The following is a 23,612-nucleotide window of genomic DNA, read 5'->3' on the forward strand; positions in this document are numbered from 1 at the left end:
TCAACATTAACGCATATGGCGACTACATTATACAGTGTAATAATAGTCATAATAACAATAAATAGGTACTTTAATGACATGATTATGCTCCAAGTGCTTGTGTTTGACTTCCAGACGCAACTCCTCTTGGTCGTCCTGATGCATTATTTATAAGGCGGACTCGGACTCAGCTGACGATCGATGCGACCTTCATGCGGTTCGTCCTCAGCCCTGTCACGTCCATTCAGGGCATTTGCTCAATTACTGCCGCTCTAATTGACTATTATTATTATTTCTACTTATCTTGTTATGGGTCAAAGGGGACAGATCAATCAGCAAAGACAAATCCTTTTTAGAACATCATATCCCAGATCGACATAGGGTTACAGTGCTCCCTTGCCACTTCATGCTTGACGTTTTGTGGCTTCAGTGCTTTGTTGATGTTATTGTGCAAAGCAAAAGTGAAGCCATGATTACTTCCGGCGACAGTGCTTATTTTTCATGGGTTTAAAAGTGCATTAATCTACCAGGATTGTACCACTCAATTTAAGTCGGTTTTTCGAGTATTTGTACTTGAGTATTTCTTTTTCAGACAAATTTTTACTTTTGCATACGAAGAAGACTGTTGAGGGTCTGGAATGTTATGTCAATCCTCTCGTGGACTTGCACTCAAGTTGGCCAAAAAATGAAGACTCGATTTGGCTTAGACTTTGGTAGGCCTCAACTGTTTATGGTCTAAAGTGTCTTCATCATTATGGCGGTAGTGGTGGTTTTTCTCTTCTGCTGCCTGCCGCTGTCTGTGCGTCCTCCTGAGGGTAAAAAAAACTCATAAAAGTGTCGACGTCTGCCTTAATGTTAACATGGCTTTATATTATTTTTTATCCTTTTATTATTTACTTTTCTCTGTTGCATTTATTACTGTTGTTCTCTTCAGTGCAGGCAAGTCTGGATCATCTTATCCAAGCTTTTCTCTGGCTGTCTTTTATATCTTTAGTAAGCCGATTTGAATCTGTGCAAATCTTGTTGTCTTTATGGGTTAGTGTGAGTGTATTCAGGACAGTTTGAGTCAGTGAATGTGAGTCTGTATTTTTCAGTTTTAGTCTTGAGTATGAGCTCACATGAGTCAGATTGAGTTTTGCCGATTCAGCGGGTCTCAATAGGAGTCTCTAAAAGTCGGTGTGAATCTTCAAAAGTCTGTTCAGGTCATCCAAGGGTCAATTGGACCATGCGGGGCCCCTGGCACAGTGCCCCCTAGTGGACATGTGGCAAAGTGCTGATGCCGTAACTTTCAGTCATGAAACTTTGATGATGCGGGTGCGACGTAGGCAAAATGACAGCTGACCCGCGCGCCGTGGCATTCATTATTGAGTGTGCGTGTGCAATTTTGCTCGAAGGTTTGATTCCCAGTAACTGTCTTACTGTTTTATTATGCAAACCAGTGCGCCCTTAACACATGATGACACCGCGATGATGATGAGGACAGTCAAGTAGATATCAACATGGCGAACGAAAGTGATCATAAGTGATGACCTAAATGTGTCTGCTGTGCGTGTACGTGCTCGCGTGTTATTCCGTGCATGCGCGTGTGAGTTTTAGTTGGCATGTGTGTGCGCGTGCATGCGCGTGTGCGCACCCATGTACTTATGGGTGTGTGAGCGTACGTGCGTGTGAATTAATGTGAACGTACGAACATAGCACATCCGAGTTCATTTGTGCAAGTGTGCATGTATGTTGACGAAAAGAGGAAGGGAGAAATGACAACAACTACAAAGAGAGGGAGGGTCGAGCGAGCCACTGGAGGTGGAGCCTCAACTTGTGTCTGCGTGTGCGCGTGTGTGTGCGTGTCTGTGTGTGTGAGTGGAGGAGAGACAGAAAGCGAGAGAGGATGACAGCAGATGTGCTTGTTGCCGCCGCGGCAGAGCACGACAGCCCGAGAACGTAAAAGAAGAGTCGTCCATCTTCATCTTTTCTTCATCACTCCCCCTCCTCTTTTCATCCGGAAACTTCTTCTTCTTCTTCATCATCATCTTCATCCTCCTCCTCCTCTTCCTGGTGTAGGGCGTCAGAAGCAGCAGAGGTAAGTAGGATGAGATGTGCTCCACATTCACTGATACCCAGAATAGAATAGAACAGAACAGAATAGAATAGAAATTGAGCAGCAGCTGCAGGATGATGACCAACATCTTAGAAGTGAAGTGAATAGAACACAACACGTGCGTGTGTGTGTGACATAAACAAGTTGTATAAATTAGTGATGAACATTGGTGTGTTTACATTTGTGTTTGTGAGTGCAGGAACACACACACATACGTTATTAATTGAACACTCACCTACAGCTGCCCCTGTAGTTTACGCTAGGTTGGAAATGACCTTTTTGGAAGTAAGAAAAGTTCCTTGAGTCATAACATTTTGTTCTTGAGTCACATTGAGTATACCACTGAGTCAAGTACTATGTTCAGCTGATTCGTTCAACTCAGTTCAGGAAGAACAAAGTCTACAATCATTTTCTCAGTTTGAATCTATGCGACTCAAGGAATGCAATTCTATGCAAGTCAGTGTGAGTCTTTAAGATTTTGTTGATAATAGTGAAGTAATGAATGTGAGTCTGCATTAGTAAGTTTAAATTTATAGGAGTCCGTTTGCGTCAATGCACGTCAGTGCAAGTCAGCTTAATTGTGTACAGTTGGTGCACAGGTCAGTGAATATCCTGTAAATCTATTCGAGTGGGTGTGAGCCTTCAGAGTTAGTAATTGTCAATTTGAGTCAGTGTGTGTGAGTCTATACAGACACGGGCACAAACAAAAGTTCACCATTGATGGGTCGCCTTCCTCCGTGTGCAGCGGGCCTGAGTCTGCACGAGTTAGTGTCCAGACGAGTCAGCAAGTAGGCAACTACGCAAGTCGGCGTAAAACCATAAGAGTGAGTCAGTGTGGGTTTTCAAAAGTCTGTTTTGGCGAGTCAGTGTGTGTCAATCCCATCAAGTTGTCAATATATATGCCAGTGTGAGGCAAGTCAGTGAATAAGTCAGCAAGTGTGAGTCTATTTGAGTCAGTGTGGGTCTTTTTCAGTCAGTATAGATCGCTGCGGGTTTGTGAGTACAAGGGTGTTTCTTTTTGAGTTAGTCTGAGTCTATACAAGTCAACGTGAATCTATACAAGTCAGTCTGAGTCTGCATGTACGAGCCAGTTTTGATGAGTCATGAGAGGCTTTGTGTTAGGTCGGTGGCTGTGCGGAGGACCCAAGAGCACAGAGGCAGATGAATTGGTCGGAAAAAGGTGATAGTTTTAGCAAAAGCTGCAGCAGGTGTTTGAAGCCCGGTGAGAGAAGTCACAGATCAAAGAAAGGAATCAGAGGGGTCAATCTGCGGAACACCGGGAACAAGGCAAGGTGAAGATTCGATAACACTTGCCGGGAACACGAGGCCAACTGGCTGGATGTCAAAACTCAGAAGTGAGAGCGTTGATCTGGCGACGAGTTGGAGCGAGGGGCCGTCTTAAATACTCTTGATGGTAATTGCTTGCACCTGGTCCCAGCACCACAGTCTCGTCAGCCCTGAAAGACACCCGCACACACACAAAAGGGGAGGGGCTAAAGGTGCAGGGCCAGGAGTCCTAACACTTTGAGAGTCTCTGTCAGTCTGTATGAATCCGTCTGAGACTTGACTAGTCAACGTGACTCAGTACGAGTTGGTTTGAGTCTATACAAGTCCGTATAAGTCTGTATGAGTCCGTTTAATGACTTAGAGTGAGTTTTTAAGGGTTTCTATCTTCAGTTCCTCGCATGTGAGGCTGTCGGTGTCAGTGGGAATCTATGTGAGTCTGACTGCGAGTCCGTCCAAGTCAATTCCGGACGTGTTTCTGTTTTCTACATGCTTCTATCTAAAATGCTTCAGTCTACACTCCGTTTCTGTCTTCTACATTCAGTCAACAGGCTTCTGTCTACGTGTGTCTATCTTCATGCTTCAGTCTTTAACATGTTTCTGTCTCAACATGCTAATGTTGTCATGCTCCTGTTTTATGCATGCTTGTGTCTTCACGATCCTTTGTTTCAGTTTTCTATGCGTATGTCTTAATGCTTCTGTGTACATGCTTGTGTCTACATGTCTTAGTCTTCTACATGATTCGTGCTTCTACATGTTTTTGGCTTCATGCATAGACTTCCACATGCTTCAGTCCACATTTCAGTGATATTTATACTTCTGTCCTCATGCTTCAGTCTTTAAAGTGCTTCTGACTATATGCTGGTTAGCACAATGGCCTCTCAGTGCAAAGGTCATAGGATTGATTCCGGCTCCGGCCTTCCTGTGTGGAGCTTGCATGTTCTCCCCATGCCTTCATGGGGTTTTTCCGTGAACTCCGGTTTCCTCCCACCTCCCAAAAACATGCATGGCAGGTGGATTGGACGCTCTGAATTTGCCCCTAGGTGTGAGTGTGAGCACGGAAGGTTGTTCGTCTATATGTGCCTTGCGATTGGCTGGCAACCAGTTCAGGGTGTCCCCCGCCTACTGCCCGACGATAGCTGGGATAGGCTCCAGCACCCCCCGCGACCCTTGTGAGGAGAAATAATGAATGGATGGATGGATGACTATATGCTTCGGTCTTCTGCAAACTTCTGTCTTCATGCCTTCGTCTTTGTGGTGGTGTTGGGCTTGGGTTAGAGTTTCAAGTCTCTCTCCCCAACACACACACAGCACAAGTCAAAAGTGTGTTCATGAATTATGAATCAAACTTTCAGCCTGACTGGACTCTTCTGACTAGCTGCTCTCACGTGCGTGTGCACACACACACAACCACACACCTTCACACGCTCTCTCTCTCTCTCTCACACACACACCCACGCACGCCCACACACACACGCACACACACACGCAGAGTCAGTAATCACATTACTGTAGATTTTTTGAAAGCCTTCCCCCTGAGGCCTCCATCCTTTTCTTCCATGTCTCTGTTCCTTCTCACTTTGTCCCTATTTTTTTCCCTCCATCTGACAGAACAACCAAACATGGACGCTAAGCCGCTGCTGCTCAGCCAATGAGAGCGGGGAGCGGCAACAGGAAGTTAGGACAAGCGAAGAAGAGGGCGGTGGCGACGTGGAGCTGCAGATGAAGCCGAGAAACACTTAGAGGAGGAGGAGGAGATTGTGTTGAGCTTGCAACTTCATCAGCATCATCACAATTTAAAAAGACTGCGACGTGGCAATACACACACGCGCGCACACACACCCACACACACACGTACATTTGGATCTGAACAGCAACTTAGTTGTTGTTCTTCTTCACCTGAGTGTCATCTACACTTCTTGCAATTTTTTTTTAATGGCGTGATGCCCAGCAGTGATTGGTCCCCCTCCCTCCCTCTGCCCCTCCCCCTCATCAACATGACAAGACCCCGCCTTACCAGGAAGTCAGGGCAGGGTCAGTGACATACCCTCCACCCCCAAGTCCGAGTGGATTTGATGCAACATGGCGGCTGGCGTGGCCACATGGCTGCCATTTGCACGGGCGGCAGCCGTGGGCTGGCTGCCGCTGGCCAAGAAGACCATGCCCAAACCTCCTGTGGACAACTCGTCCAGATCAGACGAAATTCTCTATGTCAATGTCAGCGGGGTCCGCTTTCAGGTAAAGGGCTCCAATGATGGTCGTAACCCTAAAACGAACTCTAGCCATTACCCTGCCCATTAAAGGAGAAGTGAAATTGTAAAAAAAAAAAAAAAAAAAAAGAATCTTTACAATAATATATTCCATGAAGCACCACTAGTCTAAAAACCATATTCTGATTAATATTACATTTTATTAATAACTAATAATAAAGTTAGATTACACTGTCATCACACATGCAGTTTCCCAATTAAACTGACCATAATGCACATTTTATTAACCACCTATTAACTAAGCACAAAAGACCAGAAATTATTTTAAAAGCTTTATCACATGTAGATTACAAAATGCCATGTCAATGTTTCTTAGAAGTTGTCCAATTTAGAATTTTCCTATGAGATTAAAAAAAAAAAAAAAAAAAGAGGCCACAACCCGGAAATTAGGCTGTATCTCTCTCTCTCTCTCTCGCTCTATATATATATATATATATATATATATGTATATATATATATATATATATATATATATATATATATACTCTATATATATACTCTCTCTATATATATATATATGTATATATATATATATATATATATATATATATATATATATATATATATATATATATATGTACGTATGTATGTATGTATATATATGTGTTTGTGTGTGTGTGTATGTATATATATATATTTGATCTAATCCAATCTCTAACGCGACCCCTCAACCCAAACCAAACTTGTGACCAAACCACATCGTCACCACTCACTCATTTCTTTCTTTCTTTCTTTGTTTAGACATGGAAGAATACACTGGACCGCTATCCCGATACGCTGCTAGGCTCCTCGGAAAAGGAGTTCTTCTACAACGACGATACTCAGGAGTACTTCTTCGACAGGGATCCGGAAATGTTCCGCCATATCCTCAATTTCTATCGCACCGGGAAGTTGCACTACCCGCGACACGAATGCATCCAGGCCTTTGACGAGGAGTTGGCCTTCTACGGAATCGTGCCCGAAATCATCGGTGATTGTTGCATGGAGGTAAGCAATTTGTTAAAGGTCTGAGAACCACGGGCCTTAAGCGATGCCATCTCATGGCACCTTAGTGCCAAGGAACAATGTCGATGTGAATTGAGGAGCTTTATTTAGAAAAAAGTGGTGCATCGCCGCCATTGTGTGCCATCTCGGAACTATGTTGAAATGAGGTGGGTAGCTTCATTCTAAACATAATTAGTGATTCGCCACCACTATTGCGCAAAGAAACAATGTTGAACTTGAGAGCTTTATTTGGACAAAAATACTTTGCTGCCCTCTTCTGGCATCTTGATGCCAAGGCACTAGGAGCTTCATTTATACAAAAGTAATGCATGATCTTGTGATCTATGTTTAAGTGAGTTGAGAAGATACCATTAGACAAAAGTAGTGCTTTGACATCATCACGGAATCATGTTGAATTGTATTATGGCGTTTCATTTCGATGCACGTAGTGGTTTGTTACCATCTTGTGGCACCTTAGTGCCAAGGAACTATGTCGTAGCGAGTTGAGGAGCTTCACTTTAGGCAAAAGTAATGCTTTGCGTCAATTCTAAAGCTTTTCAGGAGTGGCGTCAATTGCTTCCTTGCCTTTTGTGGCTGGGCTCCGTCCCTGCCCGTACTATAGTGTGTGCCGTTGTGTTCATAAATTTTGGGGTCTGTAAATTAATGAGCACAACCGGAAGTGGATCATTTTCCCCTTCTCTACTTTTAAGGAATATCGAGACCGGAAAAAGGAGAACCAAGAGCGTCTGGCCGAGGACACGGAAGCTAACGAAGCGATGGACGCACCCCTGCCTCCGCATAGCACCCCCAGAGAGCGTCTGTGGCGAGCATTCGAGAACCCACACACGTCCACCATGGCGCTGGTCTTCTACTACGTGACGGGCTTCTTCATCGCCGTGTCAGTCATCGCCAACGTGGTGGAGACTGTGCCCTGCCGGCCCCTGAAGGGGAGTGTCAAGGACCTCCCGTGTGGCGAGAAATACAATCTGGCATTCTTCTGCATGGATACGGCGTGCGTGCTCATCTTCACATTCGAGTACCTGATGCGTCTGTTCGCCGCGCCCAGTCGCTGCAAGTTCATGCGCTCGGTCATGTCGGTCATTGACGTGGTGGCCATCATGCCCTACTACATCGGCCTGGTCATGCCCGAGAACGAGGACGTGAGCGGGGCCTTCGTCACGCTGAGGGTCTTCCGCGTCTTCCGGATCTTCAAGTTCTCGCGTCACTCGCAGGGTCTGAGGATTCTGGGCTACACGCTCAAGAGCTGCGCCTCGGAGCTGGGCTTCCTGCTCTTTTCGCTCACCATGGCCATCATCATCTTCGCCACCGTCATGTTCTATGCCGAGAAGGGGACCAAGGGCTCCACCTTCACCTCCATCCCGGCCTCTTTCTGGTACACCATTGTTACCATGACAACACTGGGGTGAGTCTCCCCTCTTTTCCTCCCTTCGTTTGCTTGCGTGTCGCCATAGCGACCGTGCACGAGTTTGCCTTGTGTTTGTGTCTCTTGCTGAGAGCGCCTCCCACGCCGTGCTGCTCAAGCGTGGCGACCAATCCTCATCCTGCCGCCGCCCACACATATACAGTAAGCGTGTGTAACAATGGTCATGGTCTCTTAACCAATGTGTGTTGTCACGGATGGACAAACACACGCTTTCAGCCATGCAGTAGTAGTGAATCACAGTAAGCAGTCATGAGCTGGAGTGAGTCACAGTGCGTCATCCTTCATTGCAGTGTGTCGGAACATGTTGTTGTTGTCTATGATTGGTGTGATTAGAACATCAAAGTGAGTCACAGTGTTGAATTGAGTTAAGAAGCTTAATTTTAGGCTAAATGTAGTGCTTTGCCACCATCGTGTGGTATCACTGTACCAAGGAACTATGTTGAAGTGATTTGTGGAGCTTAGACAAAAGTAGTACTCTGTCGCCAACAAGTAGCATCTCAGTGCAGAGGAACTGTCGACATGAGTTGAAGAGCTTCAATTTAGACAAAGTAGCTCTTTTCACCTTGTGTCCTTTGGGTGCCTAGGAACTACATAACGTGAGTTCAGGAACTTTTATGACATTTATGCAAATAGTATATTCTTCCTTACTTTGTTGCATCGCAGAGCCAAGGAAGTTGAGAAAGCTTCATTTCGGCCAATATAGTGCTCTGCTGCCATTTTGTGTCGTTTTGGTGCCTAGAAGCTACGATGAAATGAGTTCCGGAGCAAAATTTCAGACGCAAGTAGTGCTTTGCCAGCTTTGTTGTGAGTTAGGAAACTTCAATTAGACAAAAGTAGCGCTTTGCCACAATCCTATGGCAATATGATGACGTGAGTTGAGGAGCTTCTTTGAGACAAAAGTAGTGCTTTGCCATCATCTTGTGGCAGCTCTAAGGATTTTGTTTAATGTAGTGAGTCATAGTGTTTATATACTTAGCAGTTGTGTGTCGAAGCGAGCCATAACAGGGTGTCCTTGATTTCTTTGTGTCAAGTCGTCATCTGGAATAGCCTGTTTAAAATTGTGTCATAATGGTTTTTGAAGTAAGTGACAGTACGAAGGGCAGGACTTTGTCGCAGTGTGTCAAAGGGAGTTGTTACAAGTTAAGTGTTGCGTTTCACAGCGTGTCTTTGATGGCCTGCGTCACAGCATGTGTCCATCTGGAATCGTGTGGCAAAGGGAGTCATAACTGGTTGTGGTTTGATGTTGTGAGTCACAGAATGTTGGTTTTGATGGGACGAATGTGAAAATGCATTTTAGATAAACGAAACAGCCATTTGACGTTTTAGCTGTTTAGGAACGGGCGGTCCTCCGTTCAAGACCCGGGAACACCGTCCTTATTCATATAAACGATCGTCCTCTGTCCGCGTCTGTTTTCGGCCTTTTAAGGGGCTTCTGTCTTGCTTCTCACGAGTCTGCCCCACTCTGAAAATAAAAAACAAACAAACAAAAAGCCAGAGAGGCTAACGGATTATTTTTCCTCCTTCCTGCTTGGGGAGGCCTACAACACAGCCTGCTATCAACACCAGCTGGGAGTAACTTTTTTAAATTGTTCACAACTGTTTAAGTGTGAACATTTAGCTGCCAACACAACCATTGTTGGTCACCAGATTGACTGGCAATTTGTTGACTTTTTCTTTTTTATGGAGGGCGATTGACTCATTCCCGCACAGACCCGTCACCACAGCCCAGTCCGAAGGGGGGTACATAAAATGCATTAATAATACCCAACAAACGATGCCTCATTGGAGTGGTATCATCAAGGAAGACCTCAAGAATATGATTAAAACCAAATTGATGTTTTTGATCGTATTATGTCATTCTAACTCAATTTAGCGAATTTAATTTGCCGATTTTATGGCTAGTACAAAAGCCATATCCAATATGGCGGATGCGCTAGCATATCGCTTAGACCAGTTCTACCTTGGTCTGCAGCAAAGGGTAAAAGAAAAAAAGAGCAGAAAAAAATTGTACCGTCCGCGCTTTTTAGGAGGTCTTCAATTGCCTATGTCACTTATGGGCCGACTATAAAATCCGCAAGGGGAGATCTTGTAGTTCACTAGCTAATGTCATGCACCCACCTCGTTGAGTCTATTTATTTTTCCGCAAAATCAGGCATGGTATGCACCCCGACCTTCCTGATTTTAATACAAATGAGTGATGCCGCTACGACTGCCCAGGAAAAAAAAACATTGTTCCATCCCACAACGGCGCAAATGCCCTCCTATGCCCGATTCTACCTGTCCAAAGTCGAGCAAAAGAAAGAAAAAAGAAAACTCCTCCCATGTACACATTTAGGCTTGCGCTGGGAATGGAAATAGGGCCCCAGGTGTCTTGCATTGGAAAGATCTCGGGTTTGACGCCCAGACCCTTCTTAGAGCAGCTGTTGTACTTTGACTTTAAGAGAAGTAATCACAGGCGCTTCTTTTTGTCCAAGTCTTGTTGTTTTTTTCCCCTCAGTGTTTGCTGACTTTGTTGTCACAGGCACTCTGCATCCGCTCGCCTTTCTTCTCATCATCTCGTCTTTTTATTGCTCTGCTCCACTGGCCGCCACCGCAATGATGACGACCGCGACGAACAACTTATAGTTTGCAGCTTCTAGAAAACTCGCTAGATAGATAGATAGATAGATGGTGAGATTTTATTTTAAGTGTGCTCTATAAATAAGCGGAGAAGCTGAATATAGACACAGACTTTCATATCCACTTCCACTTTGTATTCATCTCTTTTTTTTTTTTTGGTTCATCCCCTGTGTGAGCCACCACCTTACTGTGGAGGGGTTTGTTTGTTTGTTCCAATGTTCCTCGGAGCTAAATTGTCAGGGGCTTTTAAGCTTCTGTCAGGGTCACCCACGGCAAACAGGCCCAAAGTGAGGGCCCAGACAAAGAACACCCCACAGACCATTTATGACGAGTTCTAATATTGTTCGGACGCGGGGACGACCCAGGACATGCTGGAGAGACTTGTGGCTGGGGTTCTGGAAGTCTGGGCTTCCCTGCTAAAGCTGCTGACATCACGACCTGACCCCAAATATGCACAAGAAAATGGATGCATGGATGGATAATGTGTTCTGAGTTAGCGTGTGTTATTCTGCTCTCTCGAGCAGTTGTGACTGTTACCGTGTACTCGTGTGCAGTAGTGTGAGTATTGCTGTGTGTAGAAGTACTGTAAGTGTGACTCTAACTAATAAGTTGCTGTTTAGCAGGAGTGTTGCTGTTACTAGTGAGTGTTACTGTAAACACGTTGTTAGTATTAAATGTTACTGAATGGAGGAGTCGTTAGGGTTCGTGGAACTGTGTGTGTAGCAGTGAGTGTATTGTAGACGCGTGTAGTAGTGTGTGTTTGTGTGGTGCATTTCGGACCAGTGCCTTCAGCGATGACTTCAATTTCCACCCCATAATAGCGACATTCAATCTTTCCAGTCAGCCATTCATCATATTGCAAGGTTATTGAGTACACATTACAAGACTATTCAGGTCAACCAATCAGAAGACCTAAAAATACCAAAGTCACTCAAGCCTGTACAAAGGCCAAGAGCGGTGATTCTTCCGGTCCATCCTGCGTCCGCGACCTGGGCTCCCTTCCGTCCCTACAACTCTGTCCTAATTCATAAAAATAATACCCCCTCGTCACTGTTTGTCATCGTCCTTTTGAAGCTCTTCTGTCCTTGCATTTAAGCCTACGTCCACCCCGCCCCCTCAAAGGAAACGTGAGACGAGAGACCAACGCCAGAGGATTCATAATTCATAAACATTACTTAAAACTCATTATCTGTCCAATTTCCTACTCACGTGCGCATACTAAATTTAGTCATAAAACAGATTTGTACTTCGCTTTGGACGAATGGCCGTGGGTCTTCACGTTGTTAAATGGTGTATTATCTATATTGTGAGCAACACGGGCATCTGTCAGTGACAGACTGACGGAATGTCCATCTGTGCTGTTTACAAGTAAGTGTACCAGTTATGCCAGTAACCCGTTACACTATATCATCACATTTTTCCTGTAACAACCAACTCAACGTGTTGTTTCTCTCAGGGGAGTAATCAGTTGCAGTTAGTTACTTTGACCCCAAAATTGAAAACAAAACCAAGAAATATGGATAGCAGCACATTCAAGCTTAAAGAGAAAGACCTACTTGGCTGTATGACCATATTGGGGTCCCCAAATTGAATCATAATAAAGAATGTACATAAATATTACGTTTTGCCACGACAATATAAACGGTTAAATATGTCGGGCCTAATCAGACTGTCTTAAAAAAAACAAAAAAAAACATCTTTGTTAAGTGAAGCCCTCAAAGGCTTTTTTTGTTTAAATTAAAACAAGTAGTCTGTTTATGTTAAGTGATATTAATAGACGCATTTATAAAAATAATTACTTAGGTTAAGTCAAAATGTCTGTTTTATTTTTAATTAAAAAGAAACTATTGTTAAACGTCAGTGTTAAAAATACGGCTTGTCAATTTCAGGGAGTTTATGTAGTTGTCGCCATCTGTTGAATGTAACTAATAAAGTAACTTGTGTAACTTGACCTTTTAAAGTCACCACGACAGTAACTAATTTACTTTTAAAGTCAAGCAATCAGTAAATGAACAAGTTTCTTTTTTAAGGTCAACGTGGCAACACTGCTGTGTACACGTGGTCGTGAATTTTATTGTAGCTAATAATATTGTCTCAGTGTGTGTGTGTGGCCGTGAGTCTTAGTGAGTAGTACGTATTACTGTACACTAATGTGCGCGTGTTACTCTGTGTTCAAGCGTAGCAGTGTTTCTACATGTATGTACTAGTTTGTTACTGAGTACTCGCGTGTAGTATTACTGTGTACATTTGTAAAATAAGTATACAGTACTCGGATTATTTTATTTGCACTGTTGTAAAAAGTAAATGCAGATTATATATCTGACTAGTATGAAGTGAAGCATACTTTTTATGAATATATTAACAAATAAAGGTACATGAGTTGAATTTTATATACTGCAGTATGTCGTTTTGGAAGGAGTATTGACCAAAATATACCAATAGAGACGGTGTAGGACAATACTGGCGAAGTATATTGAAATGCTACTGGTGAGAGAGAGAGTCACATTTTCAGCAGACACGGAGAAAACACGGAACCAGCATCCTTCCTCCTGCAACTTTCATCATCACATCAATTAAACATGGTTCCGACAGAGGAGGGGGAAGATCGAAGAGGACGAAAAACGAGGAGGACGAGGAAGACGAGGACTCCACCAGTCTTTCAGCTGCACTGTAAATTATCAACAAACACTCGATACTGTCTTCCGTATGACCCACCACCACGAGGACATTGACCACAAAATGACAAAATTTACTACAACTCTTTCAATGCCAAGAGTTAAGTGTGACTAGAGTCCACCACGACATGAGAGCCAAGACAGTAAACTACAGTATGACTCGAGAGTCATTTTCATGCTTGCACTTTGCAGTGTGCCATCGACGAAGCCATTCATCGTGTATGCGCTGAGGGGGCGGGGCCTCGGATGCGGTGAGGCTTGGGCCAACTCTCTGCAGGAGGCTTTTAAACTGCTCCCTGCTCAGCCTGAAATAATACTATGAAGCCGTCTTGGTGCATCTATAGCTCACAAATCAGATTAAACTGTCCAAGCAGCTGCTGATCCATTAGTATAGGATGCACCCATAACCCGTTTTTGCCTTTCTTTTGTAACATTGACAGCAGATCTTGCCATTCCTTGTCTAAACCAGCGGGAAAAGCCTCCCTGTTTACTTCTTGTAGGCAGTTCCGTCAGCACTTCCAAATATGGGCACGTTTCCTGCATCGTGTCGTGATGGGAGCGCACTGCAAGTGTAATGTGACTAAGGCCTTAAGGCTTAAGGCATGAAACCCGAGAGAGTCATCTACGGCATGAGAGCTTAGAGAGTCAACTATGGAGTCCATTATGACAGTGGTCCCCAATCTGTGGGCTGATACCACTCCAGGGGGCACTTTGTAACGGCCCGCACAGCCCACCTCCACCAAACCACCCATCCATTGATGAACTATTGTGGGTGTATGCATTGGAGCAAATTGTATATAAAGATAAAGATAAAGATGTCCTTTATTAGTCCCACAATGGGGAAATTTGAAGTGTTACAGCAGCAAAGATATAGACGTATATTGTACGTCCACTATCCTTTAATATTGTTTTAGCGAAGCATGACTGTCATTCAACACCATCAAAGAACGTTTGTTGGTGAATACATTGAAGCATATCATATATGTCCGCCATCAATGTTCTTCTATTTTTGTTTGAGCATAAAATGTCCGTCAACTGCGCCTTCAAAAAAATAAAAAATAAAAATCCGATGCACCCCCCTGACCCAACGTTGGTAGATGGTTGCCGGGCCACCAAATGTCTATAAACCAGTCTATGGCTGAAAAAAGGTTTTTCATTTCGACATAAGATCCGAGAGTACACTGCAATATGAGAACCGAGACGGTGAACCTCGACTACATAGTCAACGAGACATGAGAGCCTACTGAGGCAACCACAACAGGATAGCCTAGCGTGAACTCCGAAATGAGAGCCAAAATGAGGATTCAGTCCAGGGGTGGGCAACTTAAATGCTGGGGAGAGCCGCAATTTTTCATCAGTGCCCCCCAGTAACACTGATGTCTGTCTATGTCGAGCACTGCCCCACCCCCCAGGAGTCACTTAGGACCATTTATTTTCTTGACCTGAAAACAAAATTTTATTTATTTATTTATTTATTTATTCATTCATAAATAAAAACATTCATTGATTTATAGACCACTTGCATCTTTTCTACATCTGGCTGGAAGCCGGTATAAAGACTGTAGTACTATGTTCCAATCTCTTCGTTGTAGTCAGAACTCAAGCTGCAGCGTTCTGAATGAGCTGCAGCTGTTTGATGCTCTTTTGGGGGAATCCAGTCAGAAGGTTGTTACAATCAAGTCTACTGGAGATAATAGCTTGGATAAGTTTCTCCTGGTCTGCTTGGCGCATCCAGCCCTTCAGTCTGGATATATTTTTCAGCTGGTAGAGAACTTTGAGAGTCAACTACAAAATGAGCTTCGATTGAGCCGAAGCACCTGTGGCTAAACTGTGATAAGGATTTACTTTCTAGACCTAGATTTCCCATTTCTGAGAGTCAAATGGAAATTGACAGCCAAATATGAAACGAGAGCACAGAGAATGAGAACCTGGAGATTCAACTGCACCATGACAGCCTACCGTCAAATACAAAACAAGAGCTAATAGAGCATGATAAGAGAGCCCAGAGAGTCAACTCGTGTGAGAGATGAGAGCGAGATAACCATCCAACATAAAAAAGCTTGAAAGTGGAAGTCAGCAACTATTTGGTCCGTCCAGTCTGCAGCATGCAGGAGGACTTTTTGTCTCAGCTGAGTGGAGTGTACCATAAATCAATTAGCATTGGCTGCCTGCGCTGAATCATGATTGGCTGACAAGCATCAGCCCGAGAGTCTGATTGGTCAGCTCACCACTAATGGAGTTTTTCTTTTACCTATTTTTTTTTGTATCAAGCCTGATCTGGAATCAGCATGTTTGCTTTCAGATCCATTAAAAGATTTTTGCAACATTCCGCCCTTTTCTCCCTGTTCTCACATCCTCCTCGCCTTGTCTCCTTATGTCCTGATTTCCTTATTTCCTTGTCTCCTCTTGTGTCCTTGTGCTAGTCCTTATCTACTAGATGGTTGCCCGTCAGGGTCATGTGTCGGTTTGTCTGACGGTTGTCATGGCGACCATTTAACTCTCCAACATCTTTTAATTTTTAGCGTTGTTGTCGTTCTTCTAGAACGTTCCCTCCTCAGAGTTTCCCTCCGTGTTGAGTGCAGGATGACATAATCCAATCATGAAATATTTAAACAGTAGAACCGGGATGACCTGGTCCTTCTGGGACCTCCCACTCATGTAAAACCTTTATTTGTCCTGACGTCTGACCAACCGGCACCCTCTCCTTTGAAGTTGTGTGTGCATGTGTGAGCATGTGCGAGCGTGCGTGTGTTTGTACCATATAAGGATGACATTATATGACATGATATTGACACGAGGATTACATATGACATGATAATTACATGAGTATGACATCAGGTGACATCATGTGACAGGAGGATGACATTTGATTTGAGGGTGACAATAGGTGACATACACGTGAGGATGATGTGACATGTGACATAAGAAGACATCATTTGGCATGAAGATGACGTGTCACAGGAGGATGACTTCAGGTGATTATGTAATGACGTCATGTGGCAGAAGGATGACCTCTGATAACAGGATGGCATCAGGTGATATCAGGTGACATAAGAATGATGTGCCAACCGGTGACATCATACGACATGAGAATGACATCATGTGACATGACACTGGTTGAAGCAACAGTTCACCTATCAACCTTTGCGTCTCTGCAGTTACGGCGACATGGTCCCCAACACCATAGCCGGAAAGATTTTCGGCTCCATCTGCTCACTGAGTGGCGTGCTGGTCATCGCCCTCCCCGTACCCGTCATCGTGTCCAACTTCAGTCGGATCTACCACCAGAACCAGCGTGCAGACAAGATGCGAGCGCAGCAGGTCAGATCACCAGAAAACCACAAAGTCAACACAATCACGTCCTTGTGTTCATTATGGTCAACATACAAGTCGGACCAGACTGTAAGCCGCAGTTTTCTATGTTGGAAAAAATTAGTTGTTTGCTGCATGTACAGAACGATTTTGTACTGTAGAGCCTTTTCACATCGCTACAACATTGCTAATTAAAACAGAACAGATCCAAGACAAAAAAAAAAAAAAAATCAAGATTTATTTAGGGTATTTTCTGAACTATAGAGCGCCCCTACCGGTGAAAGAAAAATCCACAGACAAGCTGCACCGTAGAATTAGCCGCATGGTTCAAAATCTAGGAAAAAAGTAGCGTCTTATAGTCCGTAAGATACTGTAATCTATTCAGAATCAATTTTACTCAAAATATTTTTACTTTGTATGAGAGAATTTGACATCCTGTCTATGTGGGTGGAGCATCAAAGTTTAATGATCATTTCAAGGACTCTATATGAAAGGTAAAGTTAAAATAAATGTCTTGGAAAGTTGACCCACCACAGAAGGGAGTGTTGTTAACATTCCTGCCAGATTTCAATCATTTGAAAAGAATCAACAATTACAGTCAAATTGTTGGATTATTCTTTTCAGAGTCACATTCTTTTTCCTCCGATTGAGTTGCCTCACAATTGCCTCCCCCGGCCACCAGAACGGCAGTAAACCTTCAGAATGGATAAAAATCTCTTCACTGTGAAATATATTAATTGACAGAAAAATGGGGAGTGATATTTTCTTGAAAAATTCTAGTAAAGGTTTTTCAATCAGAAATTCTAAGTAAATTTCACAAGAAGAGTTTTTGCCGCTGCTACTGCGTGCACTTCACTAACTACATAACATACCGTAACTCACTACACCAACTCTACTTCTTACTCAATCTACAGTATTCAGTATTCTAACTCTTATTTAATTACACTATTACTAAACTAACTACACTTCTCTCAATACACGATTTTACTTCCATGCCTAACTCCAGGGTGTTTGCAAAAGAAGTCACCACCACACTATTAATAACAAATCTGTTTTACAGAAAGTGCGTTTGGCTCGGATCCGCATGGCAAAGAAAGGAACTACAAACGCCTTCCTGCAGTACAAAGAAGACCGAGCCCTTGGGGTGAGACACGTGCACGCACAACAGACGCATAAAATGAACACAACACACATAATTCGTGTTTGTAGGATGTTGTGAAAAAATGTTTTTTGTGTTTGTGAGACAGTGGGAAGTTTGATCCAACACCAAATGATAAAAGCACAACATACAGTAATATGTATAGTACACAGTAAATTTCTTGAAAATATTTGTCTCTAAAAAGACTATATTTGATTCCAGTAGAAAGAGTCAAACTTTCGCGTTAAATATTCAGCGTAAAATGTATCATTTTATCCTGAATATTTTACGCTCAAATTTTACATCGTTTACTCGGACCAAATATAGTCCTTTTCGAGTCAAATATTTTCAAGAAATTTACTGTGTACTTTTACAACCCCACATTGCAGATTGTCACGCTGCACACTTTCTGATTTTATGAATGTGTGCGCGCGCGCATGTGCAGGACCGGGACAGTGACAGCGGCGCTCTGTGCGTAAGGAACAAGTCGGCATTCGAACATCAACATCATCACCTTCTTCACTGTTTGGAGAAGACAACGGTCAGTGGAGTACTCTTAATCATTGTCATGTTTTGAAATGTGTATAGAATGTGAGTCAGTAACACAAAAAAAGTGTTGTGAGGCTTGTGGATCACAGTTAACTTCGACAATGTGCGTGTGTTTTTTTTTTTTATGTACCGCTTTCTGAATGCTCTCTTTTTACCAACTTGTTTTTCAGTGTTGGAAAAAATCTGCGGTAAACTGAACCGTTTGAAAATTGAAGCAATATTTACTATAAGAATTAATGTTCATGTAAATCCAACGTACATTGCTCTAAATTCCTTCTTGAATTCTATCGCGTTTCTCCCCCTTATTAAAAGTCTGGCACTTTCGGAACTTTGTTTGTTCCCAAGGTGGATTATTGAGCAGTCACACACAGTAAACCAGGACAAAAAAATTGATTATTAAGAAATGCCTCAGATGAACGCACAGGGTGATGCTCACTCAACGAGAAGCAAAGGCAGTCTGAGTCACGATAGCATGGGATGTTTTATGTTGGTTCTTAATTCGGGGAAATACGATGCAGTTCAGAGTCACGCAGTTTGGGTAGAAAACCCAAGCAGTCTCCAAGAAGTATGTGCAAATGATATATTTAAGATCTGTTCATGTACGTGAGGATTCAATTCAGCCTGGATTTTTAAGGAGAGTTCCACCGAGTCTTCACCATATTTGTTTTTGCTCATCTTAGTGGCCTCTAAAAAGCTCAAGGTAACAAGCGTTGCAGGTGTCGTTGCTTGCGATTTTTCCGGGTTGCGAATACAACATCCACACGCACGTTCAGTGCCAGAAATCAAACAATATTTACGGCATTCATTTGAAAGACACGTTTGAAAAAGATTTACAATTTAACCTGATGAAATAGCCAATTAAAAAAAATAATGAAGTCAAGTTTTAGCCACCTCATCTTAATTTCCTACTAATTTATATGACATCATATGGAAAGGCACTTTGTTACAGCTCCCGGTGTTGTTAAATGCGCTATATAAATAAAGTTGTTTAGTTTTATTGTTTAATATTCCAGAGCTGGACTGGCCAACATGGGGCCTTTGCCTTTTGTGGCAGACGCAGTGCTATTTAATTATTTTTCTCCAATTTACCTCAAGGGACTGGCCCACAATTTATAGGGAGCAGACCGTTAATCCATTTACAAAATAGAGATCAAACTCAACCTACCAACATTCATAGCAGAGCTATGTGGTAGCCAATGGTGGTCATTTCTGAAATCAGAATTTAGAAGAATCTTTCTTTTAAGATGATTGCAGTCAGTGTAAGAAGGGGATGTGACAAGAACCGAATATGGACTATGTGAGGAGCAGCAAATATGATAGTACAGGATAGAGGCAGGAAGCCAGGCAATAACTACTACACTCTTTAAGGAAGAGTCGTATTATGACAGGACAGAATGGGACAGGAGTGGTAATTCAGATAATGCTACACTCTGCAAGGAAAGGATCATCAGATGAGTCCAAAATACTGCACGACTAGACTTGGCAGGAACAATAAACCAGTTAGTGCCTTCGCTGCTGCATGCTGTGAGGAAGGTATGAGTATAAGTAGCAATACAGCATAATGGTATAGGACAGAAGTGCCAAGTCATGCCACACCTTGTGAGGAAGTTGAAAAATCTGACAAAATCCGACAAAAGCAATGAGGTAGACATTGCTACAGCATGTGAGGAAGTAATGTAATGGGACTGCACAAGTCAGACAACCCCTGTGAGGATGATCATGTATGTGACAAATAGCAAATAGGATAGGTCAGGCCAGGATCAGTAAGGAAGGCAATGCTACACCCTCTGAGAAAAGAATGTGACGGGTAGCTAATATGACATCATAGGACAGGACAGGAATGTTAAGCCAAGCAATCCTATACCCTGTGAGGAAGGAATCAGATGAATAGCAAACAGAATAGGACGGGACAGGAGGAGTGTGGCAGGTGGTTCAACATCATATGAAGAAGTGATGTGACAAGTAGCAAATAGCACAGCACAGGATGGTTTAGGACAGAACAGGAGTGGAAACCCAGGAGCTGTCATGTAAGCGGTGTGTGTTGGGAGGAGTTTTGCAGTGTCAATCATGCTGCAATTTCTCTCCCTAGAACCACGAGTTCACGGACGAGCTTAACTACAGTGAGCTGTGCATAACCGATTCGGTGGGCTTCCGGACCAGCCGCAGCACCTCCACGTCCAGCCAGCAGGGGGCGCTAAACCACTCAACGGGCTGTTGCCCCCGCCGGGTCCGAAGGCGAGCGGCCATGCGGCTGGCCAACTCCACCGTGTCCGTGAGCCGCGGCAGCGTGCAGGAGCTTGACACGCTGCATGGAAAGGGCACACCTGGCCCACCACAGACGTAAAGCATTGCACACCATAAAACATCAACCAATAACATTTCTGTTGTTGTGGAAATATTGAAGCATGTTCACATTCTACACCCCGAAGCAATCACCTTACTGGTTTTGCAATCCATGTCTTCCCCATTTCTCAACTTATTAAAGTCATTCACATGACCAAACATTTGCAAAATTGTGGACTGGGAAGTATTTAGCCCTTATACCACATTTTACAATTTACCTCTCATTTTTGGATTGATTCAAACCAATCCCGCCTTGAAAAGGTTCAGCTTTATTGTGAAAATTGAATTATTGGAAGATCATAATAGTTGATACAATTCCTGAATGAGCTAAAAGTTTGAAAATGCGATGGTTTTTACTCGGTTGAAAATTGTGTGACCAAGCACAAATTGTAACAAGCTGGTTTTATTGTGGATATTAAATAATAATTTAATTTTTTTTTACATTTTTTCAAATTATGACATATTTTACATATTTACGTGCTCCTTCCATAATGGATGAATGAATGAAATCTGTACATCAGTTCAGCGTCAACTCTTCAGCATTCACACGCAATGTCAACACGTTTGTGTTTCAGTCGTTCCAGCCTAAACGCTCAGATTAACCTCAAGCTGAACTGTGGCGAGCAAGACTTCAGCGCCGCCATCATTAGCATTCCCACGCCGCCTGCCAACACGCCCGACGAGAGCCTGCCGCCCTCACCCGCTGGCATCCCGGGGGGCATCCTGCGCAATACCCGCGCCACCGCCTACACCCCTGACGCCGTCAAGATTTCCTCCTTGTAACCTCTGCCAGGGCCTGATCCATGCGTCCCCCTCCTCTTCTTGCCTGCCTGCCTGCCTGATGCCCATCGCTGCTGACGGTTTGCAGCTGGCCGAGGATTTTGGGTTGAAGACCTAAAAACCATGCACAGTGTTCTTCCGGATTTGTCCTCAGCTGATGATGAATGTGGACATCCAAATATGCAAAGCGGGAATTAATCGCAAAGTTGGAAGTAATCGTCAATAATCAATAATAGGATGAAATGTCCGTGTGAGGCGTGTTTGACATAAACAAAACTAGTCGACAAATGGAGCAAAAATTCCAAAGTCAGCTTTCTTCCACCGTACAGCAATGAGCGTCTTATCATGCTAACGGGATTACATTTAACAAATGAAAACAAACAAAGACACTAGAATAAATAAACATGTCATGTGTAGCAATTTGTTTAGATTATTTATTAACAGCACGGTTGCGTACTGGCTAGTACATCTGCCTCACAGTTTTTGGATTTGAATTTTGGCTCCAATCGTCTTGTGTAGTCTTCATATTGTTGCTGTGCTTGCATGCATTTTTCCTCCCACATTCTAAAAACATGTTAGCATCATTGAAGATGCAGAAATTGTCCATAGGTGTGAATATCAATGGGAGTGCTTGTGTCCGGACTCCAGACATATGTTGGTCTATAAAGTACGTGCCCTGACATTGACTGGCGGTCAGGGAACACCAGCTACTGTCAGGGAACATTATAGACTCACAATGGACGGGTCGCCAGCCAATCACAGTCTAATCAGTGATATTTTTCAAATGAATTGACACTGTTTAGAATGTTAATTCTTGATCATGAAATTCTTTGTCGCGATGGAAGAAAACTGAAGCTTAACCTGACCGCCTGCTAGCTTAAACATTAGTGCTGCTTGTGCACATGGCCACTTTGACATTGCTCAATTTTGTCCCCGGCCACTCAGATGCGAGTGTGTGTGAGTGTGTGACCAAGCACAAATTGTAACATATTTTGTATCATAAACATTTACCTGCACCTGTCAATCAACCCCCTCGCCCTAAAATGTAAGGGGGAAAAAATGTCTGGACATCGCAACCTGGTCCGTGCATGAGCCTCTCAAGACTTCAAATTTAGCCAGCGTATTTGAAAACAGAAAAATACAACGAAGGGGAAAATGTCCTTTCTTATTTTGCATGATAACTTTCTTATGATTTTTGTTGTCATTCAACCACAGAGATGTGGCATCATTCAGGAATGTTCCGGCTGGAATGCTGAGAGACGTCACTCCTATGCATGGATACCGTTATAGGTATTTGATCTCAACGCACTTTTTGTTCACTGGACCTCTTCTGACACGCACATCAATAAAAGTTGAACCATGCTAATGTTAGTGACATTGATGCTAATTTAAGATGAGTTTAGCATCAAATCGATTATACAGACAATCTTTCTGACTGTCATCTTGATACTTCCTGTGTGATTACACCTCTCACAAAAAATAGCATGACCATTAATGATGGCCACACCAACAACTAATGTTAGTAGCGAATGATGCGCTTTAGCACCCCACAATCTAAGGTGGCCATGCCAAGAATGGGCTAACAATTCTGCAAATTCTCAACACGCTTTGCTAAAAGTAAGGCTACCATTAGTGAGGAGAAATGCAAATTTATGCAGTTTGTTCCTCACACAGGAAGTAGTAGCAACATCCAAGGACACACAGTCCAAGAGATCTGCGCCATCAGCTAACTTTACCTGACTAATGCTAATCAGTGCTAATATTAGCGTGAACATTTCAACAAAAATGGGCAATGAAGAGGTTCAGTGAGCAAATTATTAATAATAAATGATGAAAAAAATGATTAAAGCACAGATATGTATATTCATGACACCCAATAAATGACATGACGAAAAACTTCTATGCCTCTTTTTTTTTTTTTTTTTTTTTTTTCAGAAAAACACCTTTATTCAGTTTCCGAGTTGATTTACATAATGCCAGCATGGTCTTAAGCAGGTACTGCATCTGAGAATTAAGATCAGCAATTTTTTTTCTTAAACAAAATAGATCTCCCTCTCCGCATTTTTTCCCGCCGCCAAAGAAGTAACCTATGAGAAGTGGCCAAATGCCGAGGCCACAGCCCCTCAGTCATACAAGCCAC

General features: G+C 43.1%; 1 protein-coding gene across 1 annotated transcript; it reads left to right on the forward strand.

The window, feature by feature from the left end:
• The first annotated feature begins 1,808 nt into the window (after positions 1-1,808).
• On the forward strand, positions 1,809-23,372 carry kcnd1 (potassium voltage-gated channel, Shal-related subfamily, member 1). Its single transcript, XM_088291645.1, has 9 exons — positions 1,809-2,056; positions 4,970-5,596; positions 6,370-6,615; positions 7,323-8,035; positions 16,509-16,671; positions 17,723-17,806; positions 18,246-18,341; positions 20,439-20,689; positions 21,268-23,372. Exons 2-9 carry the CDS (start codon positions 5,441-5,443, stop codon positions 21,473-21,475), a joined length of 1,917 nt encoding a protein of 638 aa, XP_088147771.1. The 5' UTR covers positions 1,809-2,056; positions 4,970-5,440; the 3' UTR covers positions 21,476-23,372.
• The last annotated feature ends 240 nt before the right edge of the window (positions 23,373-23,612 follow it).

The sequence above is a fragment of the Idiotropiscis lumnitzeri genome, chromosome 3, assembly GCF_059441095.1.
Source record: "Idiotropiscis lumnitzeri isolate Australia: NSW breed Sydney's pygmy pipehorse chromosome 3, RoL_Ilum_1.0, whole genome shotgun sequence".
NCBI lineage: Eukaryota > Metazoa > Chordata > Actinopteri > Syngnathiformes > Syngnathidae > Idiotropiscis > Idiotropiscis lumnitzeri.